Raw genomic sequence first — 24,169 nt, forward strand, 5'->3', positions numbered from 1 at the left:
ACTACGTTCCTATATTATGATACACACCTCATATTAATGCCATAATATGGTTTTTTAGGCAAAATAAAATTGTTAGGTAGGTATCTAATTAAATAATTGGGATTTTATAGTTCTCAAGGACAAAAATGTATTAAAAAATTTAAATTTTTGAAAAGCCTGGGGGGCCATGGCCCCGGTGCCCTCCCTCCTCTTGGAGCCGTGCCTGGGTGTAGTACACTAGCAGTGCGAACGTTATAATATTGAACCGTTCACCGACCTTAGAGGTTACCACTACTGTTTGCCATTACTATTTTCGTTGGTTTCTAAAATGCACACAAATAGCACCAACTTATTTTTGAAATTTTATTTTTAATTTTTCATTGTAATTTTTAAAATTTGTAGCTGATACGTATGGACGCGGCCACTAGACGTCGCTGCAATCGTTTGTGTTGAATAGCAGAAACGAAAATTTTTATTATAACCGATCCGATTCGTTCTAATCAAATTTAATAATGGGATGGCTTATCTGTACAATTATGAAACTAGAGCTGTCTTACTTAACACATCATGGATATCTTATATACTAATTATACCGTTGTATGCATTCGAATCGAAAATAACTAATATACTAATAACATAGAGATCGTAAAATTGAGTAATATAGGAAAAAAAACACATATACATTACAGATTATATCTCTGTAATTATTCTATTTACATATTGATTGTGACCCTCGTGAATACATGTTACACGATCGACAACAGAAAAAATTAAAATATTTGTCGATACATTTTAACGTCATTAAATCCGATCTGAAGATTAACGTTTCTAAAATAAAAACATTTTTTTTTCTTTTTTTTTTTTTAACTATACCTGCGGTTGGTAAATTATTAATTATTATTAGTGCTTGTTAAATTTAATCATTTATGTGTGTCGTACAATAATTACAGTTCACGTATATCTTTGTAGCCCTAAGTGCAAATATCCTTCGTTAAAATTGCTACTTCCATTTTTCAACAGCATTTAAAAAATAAATACCTAAGTACTGCACGAATCGTTGTTTAGTATCATATGAATACGACAAACATTGACCATTATAAACCCTTGATCTAGATGAATTCAGTCACCTTGGTCTATTAAATTGTTCGATATCCAAACCTAACATAAGCTAAAATTAAGAACTGCTACAACAGTTAAGATTAATTAAAGTAAATACTAAACGGTCGCATAAATTAGGCTCATTTTTTTTACTAAGAAAAAAAAAATGTTGAGAACTAAAATAATTGTGTCGCATTGACTTGAAAACAAATATGATTCTATATTTTAATATTCATGAAGTATGGCTAATATTTGCGATTAATTCTATATAATAAAATAAATATAGAAACTATGGAATCGAACGAGGAGAATGGAACTGAGCGCGTCTCGACAGATTCTAGTCGTACACTCAAGACACGACATTTAAAACAAAACAAATAAAATATATATATATATATATATATATGGCTTATTCGGTTGAAAAAGGATTAATCTCGTATCGGGGGAAAAAAAAAGTTGTAGAACCCTTTGGTATACACTGAAACTGGTAAACAACATTTTTGCTGGTGTACTTATGGTGTGTCTCAACTTTTTTCACTTATGTTTTAAAGATTTAATTGGTGTTTTATGTTCGAGAAAAAAAAACACGTTTAATCAGCTAGACCATCAAAATGTAGTAAGCCATAGATTGGCCAAGGCCACGCGCATAAGTACGTTTATCGTTGTAATTCGTAATAATATGTATCATGGTAATGATGTATTATACTGTATCATTACCGTGTACACACGTGACGGATCGTTTTTTCCATAATACTATCGCGGTGATTCCGATCGACCGAATAAAACACGTAAAGTTTATAATTTACAAGTGGTAAACCTATGGTGGGCGGAGCTCTCGGAACTCGCGAAGTGGTGTGGATGACAAATCACTTCCGACAGATCTGTACGTGTTCATACACGTCGGACGACCAAGAACTATAAAAGCTATGCGCACCCGGGTCGAAGGATCTACCGAGCGAACGATTTTTATCTACAATATAAATTACGTAAATGTCCATAACACGATCGTACGAATTCCAACTTGCGCCTATACTCAGAGGTGGAACTAGGAATTTTTACGCCCGGGGAGAATGTTAAAATTACGCTTTATCATAGACCAATAATCAAATACACTTATCGAGAATTGTTTTTTAATAATTAATGTACAATCATACTTATTGAGTTTTAACCTAATAACATTATTTACAAGGATGTGCGCAGATAACTGTTTCCGGTGTGATGTTTATTTTTTTTTTATCACCCACCCCCTTATAAAACCCCATCTTAAAAAAAAAAATAGATATATAAAACATAAGTAGAAATAAAATTTATAAGAAAAACTGATGTACAATCTGATTATGAATGAACGTCAGTCTCGGAAATTATTATTTTTTTTTAATTTGATAAAATTGATAAAAATAACTTTCGATTTTCCAAAAAAAAAAGAGTTATTAGCACTTTTTACCTAAGTACCTAGTACCTACCTAAAAAAAAGTCTCAAGTGTGACTATATATAGCCCTATAAGCCCACCCGTGCGCACGCCTATGAGTATTTAACAAATTTAAAAATATCAAATTAGTTGTTGTTAATTACAAAAATGACACCCTCTAAAATTGTACGCCCGGGGATGAATACCACTGCCTATACTGACCGGTCAATGACATAAACTGGGGGTCACGCAGAGTCGCGTTTGCGAGTATAGTGGTAGAAGTGGTACGAGTATGGGCGAATGTAGGTTCCCATACATCAGGTAAAAATCACCCTTAGGTTTATCTACGTAAATTCCTACTGGAAAAAAATGTACCGATACGTAAGTTCCTACACGAAAAATTATAACGAATATAAATTTCCTTTCCACTTTATTCACACTTAGAACTAACTACAAACTAACTACTAATCCGATTTTTTAATTGAATTTTGTCCATCTAAAATAATGTATAGTCGTCCTCATATTATACGCATTTTAATACGATGGTATAAAATACATTTCATGTGGCTTATTGCGAAAGCTCAAACTTTCAACGCAACCGTATTGAGTTATTCGTTTTAAGTTGTGTTCTAATATTTTGCTGTTTATTTCGCTTATTTTTTGAGGTCTATTGGTAACTGATGTTCTTATATTAATAAACGTATTTATTCGAAATATTTTTATAGACTTCTATTATTTTGAATACACTTGTATGACGATAAAAATGTTTAGTTTGATTCGGAGCGAAAACAAGTCATTTGTAGTAAGACTTCGACGAGAACTAGCAGCAGCCCTAATACGCAACGATAGTAGTATAATCGTATGCGCCGCGGGAAGAGGCGAGAAGGAGATGAACGAATCAACCGCCGAATACCACTATATCTGTTTCTACGAGTGTAAACCATTCTCCGCGAATTTTCGTCGTTTCGTTTCGGTTTGTTCATCAAAATATTGATGGAATATTTGCTGTATTGAAACACAAGCGTTCGAGTTAACACCATTGCTCCTTCGCATCTGTACCGCGGTAGTGGTCGCCGCGATAACGAGAAAACGGCAAAAATACCGTACAGAAACGCGTACGTTACGCAGAAACCCAAGACCGCGGAGGACCTTCGGGACACAAAAACGAACCGAAGAAAAAACAAATAGTTTTCGGACGGCGGCCGTTGCTAGTCCTGCGCGAAAATCCGTATAATATTGTGCGTGCTTGTGATCGTCAAAACGATGATTACGTGACGGACGGACGCTCGAGCGCAGTAGGTTCTACACGATTATATTTATATTGTCGCATAATCGGCAACGGTCCCGATCGGGTTTTTTTTTTTTCATTTGCGTTCAACCTTGTACTATAATACAATACCGTTGTGACACGGCTGCCGCGCCTTCCAATCGGTCGATTGACGAGCGGAGAAAAAAAAAATCGAGTAACACACGCATGCAACGCGTGTTCGAAATATTACAAGAAGAAAAAAAAATAGACGAAAGAAACTGGAGAGGACATGCATTACGATGGGGATGATTACGGCACGAGAACGACCGCGGCGGCGGCAGCAACGGTTTCGGCGCTCGGTCGGGTCTAAGGTTGTCGTCGAATCTGTTCGTTATCCTAACGTTGTCAGAACGTTGTATTTTTTCCAATAATTCGTACAAAAAATTATTTAGACTAAGGCCACACCGGTGTGCCGTCGAAAAAACGAGTGCGCGTACACTCCGCTGTTTTAATAAGTCATTCGAGAGTGCAACGTACGTGTAACGTGACCAATGGCGTATCCAGGATTCATTTAACGGGGAAATTTTAAAATTTAATAGACTTATGGTAAGTAGAGCCTCAGCCCCCTCCCCCGTATTACATAAATAAATTCCATGTATTTACATAAATGAAAATTATTACATTATGACAGCATAATATGCAACTTGTAGGTTTTACATATTATGTAAAACCTACAAGTTTTATACATCGTTTATTCAAATAATCAAAGTAAGTTTACAATTTGGTACCATAAAATAAGGTCGTTGGGGGGTGTTCTCACACCCATATCGCCCCACCCCTTAAAAACACCCTTGAACGTGACCATTTTATAATGAGTGTAAATATGTTTTTTGATTAGCAAATGTAATTGACGTTAAAAATCATTAAATTATATTTTAAGAAAAAATTCCGGTAGCTCTACCCAACTCGACCCGACGAAGTCGACGTGGTCGCGCGCAGTCCTGAACGTTCGTAAACAACACGCACTTGTCGAACGTGCGGCCCGGAGGAAAGAAAACTCAAAAAATCGTATCCAGAAAATCCAAAACGACTAGGAGTACCGAAGTGCACCGCACTCCGTTATATCGGAGATAGATCGGTAGATCGGTAAATATCAGCACGGCGCCCTCATCGATATCGAACGTTCCTTTGGGGGGAAACCGCTTCGGTTACCCTTAAAATTAAAAAAAAAAAAAATCGTTCTCCTTCCGATCTTAGTTTGCCAACGTCGTGTTCAGCACTTCGCCCTGTTAACATAAACGCACGTGCGCTGGCTGATGCGATTTTAAATAAAACGCAACGTTACAAAAGAATGTAAACTTTCCGTAACACGTGTACGGCTCTCGCGTCGGTCACTGCAAACACGTCATAGAAGGAACCGCGGACCACTCGATCAAGGACTATAATTGTGCGTAGTACAACCAGGCGCGTATCCAGGAACATTTTATGTAAGGGGAGGGGGTTCAGTAAATTTAAACTTACTATTTGTAAAACAAATAGCACATGTTGAAACAGTTGAATCAATCAATTTATTGTGTTTAAACAAATACAAAATATTATTAACAAAATACATAATATATATATACTCGAATTTCCAGGATTAAATTAGTTATCAACTAATTACAATACTTTATGAATTTTCCTTTTTATTTTGGCTAGTTCTCCAACACTTCTTCTGAATTTACTTTAATTGTCCTGTTAATATTTAGCTGTTTCATATTTTTATTATTATTATTATAATTATCATTATTTTTAACGTCCATTCGGGCAAAAAGTATACATAAATGATACTATATGAGTTATTTACTAACTCAGGTTCATGGTGAGGGGGTTCTGACCCCCCCATGGATACGCCACTGAAACAAGCGCACTTTGTATAATACGAAATGTTAACTATGTGGTACGAAATTAAAAAGTGTGTCGTGGTTCCATTCTCTATATTATGGTATTTATTTATTAATTTAATTTACATATTTTTAAAATTCCATCATGTATCATCAGAAAAATCTGAAATACCAACTGTTTTAACTGTGTTACTCATCGCTGTTGACTTTTGAAAGGTGAGTATGACAAAATCCTGAGGTGTGCAGTACAAAGAAGTATATATCTGAGCCTCTGCATTCGACCGTTAACCGAATATATGTTTATTTTTTACGACACGAGTTATGATTTGCTCACAAACCTTTAGTCTTGCCCCTCACAACTATCGTTACTTTTTTTATAATAACACCACCTCTGGTGATCTGGTGCGAAATTTATACGAAAGGGTACTCTTCCTAGAGGCCTTTACCGTACACATCGAACTGTTACCGGCACGTAGTTTGGTCAATACTAAAGAGCTCATTAATATCAGTTTAAATAAAACTGTTATAATAAGTTTTCATGAATTCGTCACGCCCACCGGATTACTTATTTACCGTGCAAGGCCCACTTTTTGTTATACCGATATGGTCAGCACGACCAAGCTGGATTGGCTAATTTCCAGGGTCCGCTAAATCATTTACTAACCACAGGAGATTCAAAAGTAGATTCACTTGAATTCCGAACATCTGTCGATTGATCGTTATAAAAAAAGTTTCTACTGAACTAGCATTTTCTATAGATCTAGACGCGTTATCCTGCAGGACTAGACCAGTCGCGTGTACAAAAGGTGTACATACAAAATATTCTTGTTCACATGTACCTGTCGGACCATCAAAAATGATACACTCTTGACTTACACTTGATGGCTTTTAAAGACACAATTTTCTCGAGTTGTAAATGGCTCGTTTCACATCCGAATAGTACGCATATTACGACCAAATTGTTTAACACGGCCGCATTTAATACATTCATAGAGTTAAAAGTATTGTTGCTCGTGAATGAAATGTTTTATTTTTCGTTTGCGGCAAATTGTTGCAAGGTAAAGCGCCGTGGCCTTTGAGCCGACCCTGGACGGTAGAGGAGCACACATCACGCGCACACGAACAAAACTTTGAGGAGGGGCGTACCAGCCTTTCGTAGCGACCCCGTAGTCGTTCCCGGTCACGTCCGACAAGAAATCAAGCGGTATCTCCCGTCACAGAACACAAAACACGAACAGTGTCGCGCGACAAAACGGTACAAACGTCGAACGGTTCGGACGGGAGAAAATGGGTAGAGCTCGTCGGCAGAAGTTCCCGTTGATGATACGTTTGAAAAAAAAAAAAATGCGAAAAATCGAAAACGTTCGCACCGCTCGGCAAGGCCGAGCGCAGCGGTGTTGGTGTCCGTCCGACTATACGCACTCGGTGCGCCGAGTTTTTATTCGACCGTAGATAATACAGCTATGTAAATACTGTTGCACTTATTACAGATAAGTACCACACTTAAGGTATCTACACGTGAACGATTAATAATCATCAATTATTGTTCAGTTTACAGTTGATATTTGTGCGTGACACGTGTACGGTGCACACAGTTACTTCTAATAAATTTAGTGCTATTTGATTTAAATTTTCCATTATTCCTAGTACATGTGTACAGTATGTTTATAATTGATAAATAAATTAGATATATTTAAAATAATTAATTAAAAAATGGTAAAAATATGTATTAATCTTATGGTGATTTTGAAAATGAAGGAAATAAAACCTAACCTCCGTTTTTACGTTGACATATGGTTTCATTATCCACGGTTTCGTTGTCTGCGCAACTTTTCTGGAACGCAACCTCAGCGGACGTCATGTTCGTCGTCTCCTCGTCGGTACAATGTCGACGGGCTGTTGTTACCGGCTCGTAATAAATATTCTGGGGAGACTTAAATTATTTAACGTAAACTCCACACAACAACGAAAAAAAAAAATTATTTTATTGGACAATTAATTAATACTTGGTACTTGATTTAATATTAGTTCATATTTTCTGACTTAATTTAATTGTACATTTTTTTATAAACCAATTGAATTATGCGATTTTCTTTAACTGCGAATTCACAGATGACGGTGTTCAGCGTTTAATTAACTGTTTTTTTTTTTTTTTTTTTTTTTAAGGGTAGGCGCAGTCTCAAAGTCTCTTCTGACGAGCCGCCCCTGATTGTTACGCACTCGAACGAGTCGCGTAGGAAAACCAAACACTCGTCGACTGCGCAACCGTGAGCCGAACAACGGTGCACAGGACGAGGAATACGTTTTTTTTTAATAAACACGTAGGTAATGATAACGGAAAACGATAAAATATATAAAAACAAAACGAACAAGATTGGTTTCTTTTTTTTTTTTAAATACATTTTTTATTGGAATATTTTTATCAACCTCGAAAAAAAAATATCTTACAACTTATGCATATATACTTCTTTTTTTACACATAATACATACATATACATATACAAGACCATCGGAAACGTGTCGTACAACAAACTTAATAGTCGCGTTATAATATAATATAACTCTTTTAACCCTAAACATTTACAAAGGATTATATTTATTTATAATATTGTTTTTTTTTTTTGTTTTTTTTTTTTTTTACTTATTTACTTTTTTCCACTTTCGTTTTTGTACAGTTCGTAAATTAAAATAGTTCAACAAAAACAAAAAAAAAAAATCTTTGTTAGCCTTAAGTACCGAACCATCACAACGATAAAAAAAAATTCAATAATTTGTTTATACAAGCGGAACAACGAAATTTAATACGAATTGAGCATTAAACGAATTAAAAATTATATAATAATAATTAATAAAATTAACGTCTTTATATTAATAAGTTAAAAAAAAAAAAAATTGTAAACTTAATTAAAGTAAAACGTACATATCCTAATGAATTAAGTTTTAGGTTAGGAATTTGTTAATTACCTTCGTGACTCGTTGACTATACTATTACAAATGGTAACAATCACAAAAGAAATGTAAAACACTGCTCCAGTGATTTTTGCTTCAGTAAGTTTTCCAAAAAACAAAATACGTTGTCTACAATTTACTGAGATCCATACGACTGACCTCTATGTGTCTCTAACGTTCTCAAAAAAAAAAAAAAAAAATAAATATACACAACAATTATGTTTCTAATAATAATAATAATAATAATAATAAATGTAATGAATACTAAAAAAAAATATAATAATAATGATATATCTAACATATTGTATAATAACTGTATTATTTATAATTTTCTCGATAGTGTCGTACTGCCCGAGTTCCGTTTTAAACGTTTTTTTTTTTTTTTAACATACAGTAATTATATCATAATGTGCACATCAGTCTTGGGTACAAAAAATATCTTGACGAGAAGACGAAATACAAATAAAATAATACAAATAAACTTTTCTTATATAAACTCCATTCTATTTACACAGTTCATCACGGCGGGAGGCGATAAAATCGCGCGTATACACTCGGTCCACAATAACTTAACACCGAAAAAAACTTAATCAATGTAATAATGTATATACTATCATATTAGCTCGTGAACAAAAAAAAAAAACCTCATAAAAGGATCATGGTAGGGAGGGGGACACATTGAGATGACGATGAGACACATACACACGTTGACAATGGACAAAAAAACTGCATATAAAACACATTTCATAAAGTAATGTTGATAATAATAATAATAATAATAATAATAATAATAATAATAATAATAATAATAATAATAATAGTTATAATAATAATAATAATAATAATAAAAAATAAAAATAATATTGATATAATAAACAACATGAATCCGCGAATCCGCTGCGTGTCGTTTATCACAGTCGGACCGCGGCGATACCGCGGTGGCCGGCGTTACCGTGCGGTTACCACGTATACGGCCGCGGTGGCCGGCTGTTACTGTGGATTCACCACGTGTACGGCCGCGGCGGCGAACACGATACCGGCGCCGTGCACTACTGAACCTTGTCCTTCATGCTGTGCAACAGGTGTTCGGACATGAGCGACGGCTGGTGCGAGTAGTTCCGTATGTTGTGCAGCGAGATCAGTTGGTTGGGGAAACTGTTGGGCACGGGGCCGACGCCGGATGGCTTCATGTCCATCGGGCCGGTCATCGGGGACAGCTGGTGGCCGTGCGCGCCCAGCTGCTTGGCCCCGGGGAACGGCAAATGATTGTAGGGCAGGTACATGGGCGGCGGGTTGTGCTGCTGGTGGTGCTGCTGATGGTGGTGGTGCGACGGTGGCGGCGGGTGCGAGGGCAGCCCGAACGATTGGATAGGCGTGAACGCGGACGTGCTGGTCTTGGGCGCGGACGCGGAGTCCGTCAGGTACTCGGGCGGCGCGGGCGGTAGATGACCACCACCGCCGCCGTGCCTGGACGGTTGGTCGTCGACGGCTGCGGCCGCAGCGGCCGAGCCACCGGTGCTGGACGGTCCGCCGGCACTACCTCCGCCGCCGCCGCCGCCGCCGCCGCTGCCGGCGTTCAAGTCACCGCGCGACTGCATGGAATCGGAGCCGCCGTTGGCCGCGCCGCCTTGCATGCAATCCTGTTGCTGCTGCTGCTGGTTCATGGCCTCTGCAAGGTTATTGGCCGTGTCCGGCGACAGCTTGGCCCAGTACGCACCGTTCTCCAGAGCCACCCGCGGTATGCCAATGATCGGCGGCCTCTTGTCCATGCGCTCCGCGTGCTTCTGCATGTGCTTGGACAGGTACGTTTCCTGCGTGTACGACTTGCCGCAGTACTGGCATATGTGCGTCTTCAGGTGCTTGGACTCCTTGTGCTTGGGTATGTGCTCGAGCAGCGATTGCTCGTCCTGGAAACACTTGTAGCACGAGTTGCACTTGAACGGCTTGTCCGTCTGGTGGCACCGCGAGTGCGACTGTAGGTTGCTGAGCTGCGAGAACGCCTTAATGCAGCCCGGATGCCGGCACTTGTACGGCTTGTCGCCCGTGTGAGTGCGTATGTGCTGCTGCAGGTGGCTGAGCTGCGTGAACCTCCGCTGGCAGATGTCGCACCGGTACGGTTTGATGCCCAGGTGGATGCGCGTGTGCTGGCTCAGGTACGAGCTGTTGGCGAACGTCTTGTTGCACTGGTGGCATTTGTACGGTTTCACGTCTTTGACATGCAGCTGCGAGTGCAATTGCAACTCCGACTTGGACGCGAAAATCTGCGGACAGAGAAGAAGAAAACAACGTTAGTGGGGTGTGGTACACCGAAACGGTGTGACGGACGGCCGGATGACGATCGCTATCGCGTTGCGTTTTACCCGTCGTTTCGGGTACGTCAAGTAGAACGCACGCGCGGGGAAGCTGGCACGTTAGGCCGGGCGCAAATTGAGACGCAGGTAATGCAACGCAGTGTAGGACCCAAGTCCGTTACCCGCAAGAGCGAATATTAACGGCAATTATTACAACGCAGTTTCATATAGTAGAACATTTGACATCGACGTGATGGCTAAAGAATTAATAGATTTAAGTTCGGGATCCAATTCTGATGAGGGGGATTGGTTGAACTTAATTTATATTCTTTAATTGAACGAAAAAAGTCGCGGAATAGTGATTTTATGGAAAAAATAAAGAGCTACAGAGAATCTTCTTTGACAACAGAATTGTCTGAAAACCCATTTACGAACTACTTCCGCTTAAATAGATATCGATTTCGTGAAGTTCTCAGTACTTTAAACGATATTATTCTTTTTCTGAAGGGTGTAATGCTCAAAAACCTGTTGATCCTGAAGAAAAAACGGAAATCAAATCAGAATAAAGTTGAAAAACTAAGAAAAAGTTGAAAAAAGTTGAAAAACTGCGTCACACATTCGTAGTAAACCGTGTCGTATACACTGAGCGACGTAGGTTGACTCCGGAGCAGTACTGCGCTGCCCTACCTGGCAACTTAGTTCACGCTCGTTCGTTTAAACCAGTAGATCACAAAAACCTGCGCTGCGGTGCCTGCGTTTCGATTTGCGCCCGGCCTTGCGTTCGCATGGCGCTGGTTGTACCGGTTACACCTCGAACGCGCGCGCCAGGTCGACCACCGCACCAGCACCGGCGGCTGTGGGCGTTTTCGTACGGACACAACGTTTGTGCGTACAGGTTCGGGTTCCCACCCCCGAAACGCAACGGACCAGACACAATACGTAACGAGTTACGCCGGGCAAGTATCCAAAAAGAGGAATAAAAAAAAAAAAATTAAAAAAAAATTGAACGAAAAAAAAACCACCATTGCCGTGCGCGTTGTTGTACACTCCGGTGTGTATATTTAAACGTGTCGAATAGAATTTTCACAGCTAAGGTCAAGGCGTCCGAATATAGACGGCGCAGCGCACGGGCGACGAAGAATTTTTTTTCGGTTAGAGGTCGTTGTTTGGACGGGATCCAAACGCGCGTAAAAGGAACTGGGCTCACGTTCACCGAACGTCGCACGGGGACGATAAACGCTAACCCGTTAACCCGTTGCTCGTGTGTATAAATCATCGTAAACGATGTCCCGTGTCGATCCCACAATGAATCCCTCTGACACGGGGGGTTGTGATACACGAGTGTGTTTAGTCGCGCACACGGACAGCGCGTAGTACCAACAGCGATCGGCAATAAATAATCGTAGCCTGTGTGTTTGCACGACGTGCGAGTCAATAAACACCTGACGACGGTAACAACGACAACCGTACGGTACACTTATTATATACTTTTACGTAAACGTTGTCCGCTGGTAGTAATGTTATTGTGAACGGGCGTACGTACGCTTCCGGTTTTGGTCTGGACAACGCCGGTCTGGCGTCTTGATAAAAATTATTGGTAAATAACAATTTACATAATTCAATTGTTCTATCTGTATTTAAGGAGTTGGTTGTACGCACGGAAAACACCACAAGTAGTACGCACGTATGGGTAACCGTCTCGTTCGTAATAACGTTATTATCAGACTACATTATTGTATCACACGATGACTGATAGGTTACTGCTACCGGAATCGTGGTAATGTGCACGCGTGTACCGACCGTTTTAACGCAGTATAAACAATACGATAACAGTGCAAGTATATTATATAATACCATGTACACATGCACCGACAACGATAACAGGTCGAATCGCGTGACCCAGTGGCGCGCAACAAACACACGGCATAATCGCATCGGTACGAGCCCAAGGCCGACGCACTCGACGGCGGTAAGGGAAATGAAGAGAAAACGCGCGCGTTATCAGTGTTGGGCGACGACGGTGAAATGCGTTATCGTAAAAGCTGGCCGTAAAAGCGACCTTGGCGGGAGCGTAAAATCCAAGGTCGTCCGTGCAGCAGGAGAGTACGCGGGTGGTGTGTGGGCGCGTGTGAAACGGTGAAAAATCTTTGGAAACTGTTCGTGCCGGAGAACACGGAAAAAAATCAGTCTCAAGAAAGAAACGCATCGTCGACCGTGTCTAAACATGGCGGCGAGCGGTGTAAAACGCGCGCGCTCACACGAGCGGACGACCGTGCCGCCGATGATTATCTCCACCGCCACCATGCCGACCGTCGGATTTATTCGCTTGTCTGTCCGTTTTTTTTTTCGTTTTTGTTTTGGGGTCCGAGAGAGAAGCGCACAACACCGTCGGGTCGAGTGCGGACCGGTTTCGGCGTAACACACGCGCGCACGCCAGACACATATACGTATACATAATAATAATAATAATAATAATATTGTATAACTATACGGAAGAGGGTCTCCTGGTCGGCCGATAATTGTGCATGTGTGCATGTGTGTGTGTGTGTGTGTGTGTGTGTGTGTGTGTGTGTACACATTTTTTAAAACGTGCGCCCGACCGCGTTAGGGTTAAAAGAGAGACGACCGGTGTACGCAACTAAAAAACCGGGTTTCCAGCTGCTGCTGCAGTTGCTGTTACTGCCATCACGGTCGAGGTGGACGCGATAAACATCGCACGGACCAAGAGCAGTACATATAACGCATATACGTATTATGTTAATGTGCGCAGTAAAAAAAAAAAAATGGTTTATTTTCTCGAAAACCGCGCGCGCCCACCGATAGTCGACAGACTTTTTATTACAACGCGGACCGGCGAAGACCGCACACCGTATACTATTACACTTTGATGGCTGTGTACGGTAATCATCGTCGTCACGTAGAAAATAAATACAGGGGGGGGGGGGGGGGGGGGGGGGGAGACCACCGCCGGTCGGTGGCGCAATTGTTCCGCTTCGCTTCCGCGCGCGGTTCGTCTCTCATTAAGTCCACGTGTACTTTTTTTAATTTATTTTTTTTTTTTTTACAGCGCGCGCGCGCCCGCCCGTTAATTTGCAAGTAATTAACACCACGGTCGAAAACAAAACGAACGCGTAAAATATAATTTACGTATAAAACGGTTATAACAATAATAATACTCTATAATAACGCATAAAGCGCGCACTGCCGCATCGGCGACCTTCGGGGTAAAGGACGCGGCGATCATCGTTCAGATCAAAACCAGAAAGGATTCTGAAAATATTATAATCCACGCGAAGCGACCACATTACCTAACCGATCGATAGTAATTTTCACGAGTGTAATATTATAATTATCTCTACTCCCACGTTGCAGTCGATCGCTGTTGTTAATATTAATTTGTATCGAAGCGGCGTACTCGGCGCACGAATTATAAACGGTAAAACTAATGAGATAGTTACGATTATTATGATTATTATTCGCACTATGACGTACATAACGTATATCAGTAGATGTGGTAGGCAGTAGCCACCACATGCCCAGCATGCCATCGACCGAATTTCCGAAGACGTTCGAGAAACCGGTGCAACTAATGAAATATATTTCGTGAGCGTAGGTATAGCATACGTAAATATATTATGTTTTATAGGTATACTCGGGAGATACGTTTGCTTGTGGTAATATACCGGTTTTGATTTATTTTTTCGACACAAGAAAGAATTAAAAAACGAAATCGTAAAAAAATTATGTCGTCGTAATTCTGTAACGTGCAGTGTTCACTTTTTTTCGAATACACGTGTAGAGATGGTAGCAGAAAATCAATGAGCAACGAAATCAACGTCGGGAGACTTTCTACATTGAAACGATTCGAATATGTCACCTCCATTAACATCTCACACCCATAGAAATATATTCTTATGCATAATATTATTATATTACGTATGGATATGCAAGGATAACAATAATATTTCGAGCGAACATCGAAAAGGAAAACTGTTTGTTTATTCTTTTCTACGAGCCAACGAAAATATTCGTTCTTCGCGAATGTCATGGATCGGTGCACTGCGCGATGATAAAGATAACTTTAGGACTTCCGAGATGCTAAAAACAATTATTAATTCTTAACATACAGACAGCACTGATCCGCATATGCATGCGCGTAAAGCGAAACTGCCGTTCATATTGTTGGAACACGTATATGGTATTGATAATATGAATACTATGTGCTGCAGTGCGCGCGTTTGTAGTCACATGTACCGAAGTTCTGTATTATTATTGGAAACACGCATGTATTGTATGTACATATATCATACACCTAAGAAAACGAGTGAACCGCGTGCGAGTTTCGAACTAATATTTTAAAACGTTGAAATATAAAAATGATCGTCTACAACGGAATGGACAATAGACATTAAAATAACGCTTCCCAGCCGTATTCTCGATCGAAACACGTTGATCGCCGTCGACGCGAAGTGTCGCAAGCACTGCGTATACATATAAAGGAACGCATCGTCGTGTTACTATTACGTAGTCAGCAGATGTCACACACGAGCGCGCGCGCCGAGGGAATAAACAAGCACGTAGGCGAATTTTTAAGAAAAAAAAAAACACCTGGAAGGCCAGCGAAACGAGTCCGAAGAATGGGATATAGGAAAACGAGTGAATGGATTTAAGAAATCCGTGTTATACCGGGTCCATTTACCCTACGTCAAGAAAATAAAAAATAAACAGAATTTTTCTAAACACGAACGATCCAAACAAGGCTTACGTTAGATTTTGCAAAGTTTTGACAAACGAATAATATTTGTTGACCATAAATGAAAGTTAATATTCAATCCCCCGCCGCTGTGTGTTTTTTGGTAGAATAAATAGCAATTATTTCAGAACGAATATATCATGTTAAACGTTCAATCCGCGGTTCAATACTTCCAACACGGATTATGATGTGTAATTGAAAAGTATAACATGCAATTTTACACGGGAACAAACGTTCACGAGATTTCACGACGCACACCCGGTTTGCTCGGTCCCTTGCGACAGCTGCGAATCCGACGGGTTTTTAATAAAAAAATACCGAAAACCAGACACGGCACGACAATCGAATAATGATTAATCTATTTTGCCGTGGAACGACTATATTATACCGCACGTATGCGGAACGATTCATTAGTTGACTGCAGTCAGTGGGTAGTCTTCGTCGTCGGTTTGTCAAAGTCTCGCGAGCGCGTCGTAGTCGTAGCAGTAACACGCGCCGTACTCGTCGAATCGTCACCGTCGTCCCGCGCACAATATGTATTATACAGAGAGGTTAACGCGATCGGTGTCCGTATTGCGTTTTCATTACCCGGCGCTGATGTCATGTCCAAGGTCGCGAGCATCGTACACGGAACGCGTATCACAAGCAACACACGCAGAGCGCAGTGTATTATGTTATATTTTATTACGATATAAAATAATATAATAGTAGAATATACGTGCGTTGTTCGAACGCGTTTTGCCACGCCGTGGAAAAAAATAATAATATATTATACTGACGCGCGCGCGAGCGTATTACAACAATAATAATAATAATTGTTATTAACATTGTCAAAACGGCAACACACCCATATTTTCGTTTATTATGGTTTGTACGCGCGAACGCGAAACCGCCGCGGATAAGACGTCGACTTAGATCATCGTTGTTAACATACACGGCCGTGTGGTAATATCGCAACATAATATCGCCAGGTCACCGGTAAAATACAGTTGTTGTTGAGGATCCTGCGCACGTCCTGTACAGGCATATTATGATAATTATTATTGTACACGGCGATACATAATCCAAATATACGGAGCCGGTGCAGTGAACAATGTGATTAGTAGTACGATTGAACGTGGATATTCCCGATACATGTCGATTTCGTGTTCGAAGAACACTCGTCGGATCGCTCAAAGAGCCGAATATACACACATACATTAATCCTTCCGGGGGACGGGAATATCGAACGAACCCGAATGAGATTATTGTTTACGCGAAAATATCCTGTTTGCAACGGTTGTATAATGCGGACGGGCCGGAATTTTGTGCAACATAAATATTATAGAATTTTCACTTTTTACAATTCACCGTCCTCCACGATATTATTATGATTATATATACGTATCGTACGAACGAAACACGGTCGACGTATGTTATAAATACTGTTCGAAACCCGGCACACGCAACGACGGCCAAGGCGAGAAGCCAACTCGAAACAAAACGGACTAATATAAGCAGATCGTGTGCGGCGGTACAATCATACGGGTCGGTGGTACGTCGTGCCGATCGTCCTGTATGCACGTTGAAAAAAACTAAACGCAATAAGAGGAGGACGAAGGAGATGTCGACGGCGAGGAAGGGGACGGCGACGAAACGAATTCCGACGTTCGGGCGGCGGCTGGTACACGCCACCGCCATCGGTCGTATAACACAGCCGGCGCGAGTCGTTCGTCGCTGCCGCGGGCCACGCGCACACGCATACATGTGGTGTGTCGGTAAGCTACTCGTTTGTGACCGTGTACTGTGCTGTTTGAAATCGCGGGCGCGGTGTCCGGCCGACCGGTGCTGAAGCGGTGGAACGGAGCGCAACATTTGAAACACGTCGTTTGAATTATCGAACGACGGAAAAACAAAGGGATCACAAAAATATTAAACGCTCAACAACGTCCACAACAAATCGTACAACCGTCGTGCGGCGATATATGTTCATCGTGACGATGAAAACGATAGCGAAAAAATAAAAACAACCCCTTCGGGGTGTTGAACGGCGAACGGCGTGAATAGCACGATTTGATTTGAATAGAAACGCATCACTATTTCCGAGACCTTATGCATTATAATGTGAAACAATAAAAAGATTTGATGTTGTCCGCGGCAACCGAGAAAACCGAATATATTTTTTTAGACGTGTGATGGTGGTGGTGGTGGTAGTGGATATGACGGGTGACCGACGATGACGTGTATAATATTGGATTATAAATAATACATTTACATATTATTCGTCGGAAAAATCGGAATGCCGGTGAGCGCGCACGCTGACCATTCTTTTATAATTAAATAATAAAAAACGGCAGACAGATAATTCCACCAATTTAGCGGTCACGTGTGTGCACGCGCGCGGGTGTAGGCAGCAGGTAGGTACGAAAAAAAAGGGGTTCTACGCGTGAGCGTGCGCAGCGCGTGTATAGGTGTGTATATGCGTGGTAGAGGATGGAAAGGCTTCGGGTTTTTATATTTTTAATTCAATTAAATTCGACCCGTTCTCGTTTTGAGGGGTTAAAAAAAAAGCGAAAAAAATCAACGATTCGTAAATAATGCACGACGACAATCGCACACACACGCACACACACACACCGGTTTGTCCGGCTACGCTGAAAAATAATTTTTTCGTCCCCATATTACCACCACCGATTATGTAACACAAAACCATGATCTATAGCGTATATTTCGGTCACCTACCTATCGTTAAAATTTAAAAACAAAAAAACAAAACCGAACCGATGAGCCGGAGAAAAAAGTATCATCGAAAAAAAACATATACATGTTATAATATTGACCGCAATATCCGACTATTATTACACGTTAAGCTGTATGTACTGTAGTTTTATTGTGTATTACGATGTGTAGAAGTATATCGATAGTATGTACTCATTGTATTCATTGTAAAATATCGAATAATATGTATATCGATGGATATCACGAAGGTATTTAATATTTTAAACAACTGCTGAACACGAGTGCAATGGGTTATTTATCTTATTAAAATCGAAAATCATTTCTCTCTCGCCCGCATGTCACTAGCCGGCTGACGTCATCGTCGTCGGTTAATTGAAACAAATCCTGAACGGTAAAAATGTTCCATGATAGGTAAAAGGCGTTCAAAGGTGTTTATGAAAACTCTCCGAAAGATCAACACCAATGTCCGTCGCGGATTCCGTTTGTTGGGCGGAACTCTTTTCGCCCAAAAATGACCTTCCTCTTTTTGCCCACGTCTTCTTTTCGACCAAAAATGAAAAAACAGTTTCCTCTTTTCGCCCAAAAATAATTGTATTATATTCGCCCATAATTTCACGTTTTACATTTTGGAAACCACTTTCTCAAAATTAATAATTCTTAAAAAATCTTAAATCACGTTTTTGATTGTTATTAATATAGTCAGTCGAGAAAAGTGTATAAAGGTGCCGACTCTTCTATCGAAATATATAGTTTAAAACACTTTAATAAACGTTATAATTACTTAAAAGTCATAATTAATATGAATATTTGTATTATTTTACAACAACAAAACAAACTATTTATTTAAGTAGTAACCTGATCAAATTACTTATTAGTTATTTTACATCGATAACACTATTTTAAATACTTATTTTTAACACTTATTAAATTATTATTAATAATTATATATCTTTTCTATTTTTTTTATTTGATTATTATATGATTTTTTTTAAAAAATATTAATTTTGAGACAGTGGTTTCCAAAATGTAAAACGTGAAACCATGGGCGAAAAGAATACAATTATTTTTGGTCGAAAAGAGGACGTGGGCAAAAAAAGGAAGGTCATTTTTGGGCGAAAGGAGTACCGCCCCGTTCGTTTGCCGTCTTACAAATAAGACGCATTTTTTCACACACACAAAAATAATGTAACACACGAGAAACGCACGTTAGTAACAACCTCAATAATGATGATCAGGACTCTGAAGTTGTAGCACTAAAAATGTTACTTTTTAGCTCTTAAATACGCACTTAAAAACTCTTAAATATGTGTTATAAATAGCACGAAAAATCAAAAAATATGCATTTAACTTGAAAAAATTATAAATTTATTAGGAAAAAATTAAATATGATTTTACAAATTTTTGGACTTGTAGACGTCTGGTCTGGCTGAATTGTAAACCATTAACAAAAAAGTTAAATTATTCATTTTTTTTTTTATTAAAAAATAGTACAATCTGTATACTTTATACAATAATTAAATTTTTTTGAACAACATATTACAACGCATGAATATCGTGCAAGAAGAAGGAGTCGATTAACACCACTTAAAAAAAAAATAAATAAAATTTGTGCTAAAATGAGTTAGAGAAGGTCTCTAGCCCAGTTTCTTTTAAATCGACGTAATGGGTTAATAGGGTTAGAAGGATTATGGAGATTAGATATTAGGGAGTTAGGATGGTTTTGTGTCACTGTGGAATTTTTTAAAATAGCAAGAAGCAAGTTCAGGAAGTGTTAAAATTTTTAGATCTTTATGGAGAGTGTGATTACTAATATACTATGGAGCTCCTGTTATCATTCATAGGTTAATTGATTGGAAGGATTGTAAGATAGAAATATTTGATTTTTTTCGCGGATCCCCAAAGTTGAATACCATAAGACATGGCTGGGCGTATAATTTGTTTATATATTAGTAGTTTTATATTAAGTGGCATATTAGAACGGAGAAGATGTCTCAGGGAATGAAGACGTTGGTTTAATGATTTTCGTTTGTTTTAAAAATGGTAGGCCCAATTTAGTTTTTTGTCTAGATAGATACCTAAATATTTAGTGTTATCATTTTGAGTTAAATTACTTAAATATATTTATAAAAGTATATTTTTAATGAAATTATTTTATATATTTGGAAATTACCCTGGATTTTTAATGTTTGATAATTTAATGCAATGATACACAATAAGGGAATAACAATGACGTCAATAACTATTAATACATCTCAATTGTCGATGAAAACATATAATAATACTTGATGAGGTCCATTTATTTTTGATAATTCAAATACTTTTAAAAATATAACCAAGTAAACACCATTTTTATCATCAAAATATGATTATTTCCTGTATTATGTGAAACTGTACCCAAAAATAGCATTAACTCTAAATGAGCAAAATAGCAGTAAGGCCCGTAAAATACGCAAAAAATAGCAAAATTAAATTTTGTGTTTGATATTCGAGTAGTGTGAAACATATTTGTGTCTTACTTTGGATGTTCTAGGATGAACCGAGAAAATTATGCATTCGCTAGAATTTCCGAGCCCTGATGATGGAATAAGTAAATTTAAACCGTAGTCGGTAAAAGTTTAGACGGCGTTCAGATTGTATACTACATACCCTAAAATAAAATCGAACGGCTGCATTATCGGTTGCGTTAAATGTTATCGATGAGATCGGTTTCCTTTTTATATTCCAAAATTTGTGGCGTTACAGAGTGTTAATAAATAATAAACGAAATGCACTAAAAGTAACGATATGAGAAAACAATTTCAACGCGCACATAATCTGTGTACAGTGATTCATTAAAATTAACCGATAAAACTGGGCAACACACGTGTGTCTGCAGCGCATTAATAATGAAATTTAACGTACAAATACCTAAACGGCGTGTATAGGTGTATAAGGTGTTATGATACGCGCTATCATTTACGGACCGAACGCTAATGACATGCAAGAGCATTACATTATATATTATAAACATTTTTTTCCCAACGATAATTATAGTATGTGTTATCGTGCAAACGTAAGTGTATAATTTGTTGAGATTTTTAATAGACTAATTTCACACAGTTTCATACGTACATACATTTATGTGTATATATTATTTTTACAGCACTGCAGTAACCGATTATAAAAATCATGTCGTACCTACTTGAAAAAATATTATCAATGTTGTAGAGAAAAAAAAATAATATACATACTCGCACATAAACGGTAGGCAAATAATAATTATCATCTGAAAACTATTTTCGGTTTCGAGTGTAGCAGTAGACTTTGGCCGTTCAATAACAACGCGGCGGCTAGCACACTATAACATATCTATAAGATAATGGTAGATTTTTCGTAACCGTTCGTGATCCGAAATAAATACATATATTTCATGTATAAAATAAAACCGGTCTAATCGTGTTTATCGCCATATAATACACGCGTTGGGAAGTAATTACTAATTACGTCTGATGGCTATTAGCGTATACGTACGTATGCACCGCTGAAACGTTTCAATGCACCCAAACAAAACTCGTTTGAATATAATACAATATATTGTTGTAATGCGCGCAATCGTATGGTTTATTTTTTCTTCCCCTCCCGGTGATTCTTAAGACGGCGGTGGTGAAGGTGGCGGTGGCGGATATGATCGGTATTGTAACGATGATAAAAAAAAAACAATATAAATACGCTCTGAAAACGTTATCGGATGACTTTTCAAACCAGAGTTACAAAACGACGCCGCGTGTAGTAAGTAAGTACTAATAAACAATCGAAACTTACCTCTGGGTTTCCGTGGTCCACACTCGACCATCCGAGACCGTCTCTACCTTTGTTCACGCCCCGCTTCCTACCGCGACCCTGTAACAACAATTTGTGTGTCATGAGCGCGGAACATACATAATTAATATATGTATAATATATATATATATATATATATATATATATATATATATATATATATACGTATTTACATTATTAAAAGAGATTAATTCGCGCGCGAAGAAACAAAAATAATAGTTTTTCACGACGGATGGACGGATGGAGGGGTTCAGATAAAATATAGTTTTCCGATAAACGGGCATTTCCGGTACAGACATACTGTGTTTCTGAACCGATGTTGTAAAAAAAAAACCTATTCATTTTCGAACACATTCCGCACGTAAATGGATTTCTACACAGAGTATTATATGTATAATTATTGTTGTACATAACACGCATTAGCAAAACAAATTGTGTACGGTTTTTCTTTCCGTCCGTACTTATATATAATTCATAAGCATCGTCTGACGATTGAATTTTATTACCGATAACTGTTGTTTTTTCTTCACCATCACACCGCAACACCACCACAACCGTCGTCGTCGGTAGAAATCGACAGAAACACTTGTTTTCGTTTTATACGATCGAAAAAAAAAAATCCTGAGAAAGAACCAAAATACGAGTCACCCCTTTTTTGTAAACGAAAAAAATAATTGTTGACCTACACCGGCGCGTGCATTATTTAACGATCGAATTTGCGCGCGCCTATGAAGTGAACATAATTTATTATTTTATTTTCTTAAACGGTTGAACACAGTTGAACGTTTAATAATAATAATATTCTTTACGTACAATGAATATTATGACGACGACGACGACGACGATGCGACGGTTTAAGAACATTAATTCTCCGTCTATTTATACGGTTTTTTTTTTTTTGGCCCACGGACGCTAATGTTTTGGCATCGGCAATCGTGCAGGCGGCCATACATAGCGACAGTATTATTCCCGAAAATAAAATTATATACGTGTAAAAGACGACTATTTTTTTAACGACTCTTCCACCGTTCTTATTACGCGTTCGATTAAGTCAACCAATTTGTCGATATAAATGTACAAATATAGGAGGTGTACGTATATTGTTGTGCGTTCGCAGTGTGTATTCCCTTCGCGTTCATTACTCTTATAATGTATATCGAGCGGGGACCCTTTTCGGATTATTGCACAATCGGCCGCAGCGGCGGCGGTGGTGGTTGCGTGCAACATACACGCACACACGTACAATGCGACATGTAAAAAGAGAACTAAAGGGGGTAGGGGCGTACACACATACGCGCTTATAAATACATACATATATATATATACTAACCTAACCCTATATATATGTATATACAATCGAGTTTTTTTGTGTTTCATTAACCCGACGCCGTCACCGCCACCCTCTTACTCTTACGAGCAAGCCAAAGTCCGAGCGCGCGCGCGCGCCACCAAAAAAAAAAGGGTGGAAAAACAGTCCGCGGAGAGTTACCGGCCGTCACCCTTTTTTCGTCCGTTAGAAAAATCGCCCCCGGAGAGCAGGACGACGGAAAGGTGTTTGGTCACTCACGGCGTTTACATGTAATACATATTGTACGTGTACGTAACAGGCGAAGGGGACCGCCATGACGAGTACTATGCAGTGCATTATATGTTTTGCATACGATTGGTAATCATTTATGTACGTATACGATTCGCCAAAATTTCTAAACGCGTCTTTGTCTCGAATGCGAGAACACTTTTATTATTATGGATGTTATCCAGTGGCGCATTTTCAAATTTTAAATTCCAACACGATAGATACGTGTATGTGATGTTAAAAAAACCATTATTAATAGAAAACGAGGCACGAGTATTGTCTTTAGTACATGTAAGCTATCATCTAAATAGTTACGTAAATCGGCATTAGTATCTTTTGCTCTCGTTTTCGTTGTTTTTGCTCCGTGTAATCCAGGACCCTTGGATAAATACGTCACTACGATGGTCCGCACATGACAAAACGCGTATACGCAAAAGTTGGACGA

General features: G+C 39.0%; 1 protein-coding gene across 6 annotated transcripts in view; it reads right to left on the minus strand.

Annotated features, from left to right (window-relative positions):
* Nucleotides 1–8,824: 8,824 nt before the first annotated feature.
* The window catches only part of LOC112686464 (zinc finger protein rotund-like), a 138,630-nt gene continuing 123,285 nt past the window's right edge, over nucleotides 8,825–24,169 (minus strand). For all 6 annotated transcript variants that reach the window (XM_025558741.1, XM_025558740.1, XM_025558744.1 and 3 more), the window contains exons 6-7: nucleotides 22,131–22,208; nucleotides 8,825–10,828 (exon numbers count right to left, since the gene is read on the minus strand). In XM_025558741.1, the coding sequence (XP_025414526.1) occupies nucleotides 9,617–10,828; nucleotides 22,131–22,208 (1,290 nt within the window). In that variant the 3' untranslated portion in view covers nucleotides 8,825–9,616. The remainder of the gene's footprint in view (nucleotides 10,829–22,130; nucleotides 22,209–24,169) is intronic.

Source organism: Sipha flava, unplaced genomic scaffold, assembly GCF_003268045.1.
Source record: "Sipha flava isolate LNK unplaced genomic scaffold, YSA_version1 309_pilon_pilon, whole genome shotgun sequence".
NCBI classification, from domain to species: domain Eukaryota; kingdom Metazoa; phylum Arthropoda; class Insecta; order Hemiptera; family Aphididae; genus Sipha; species Sipha flava.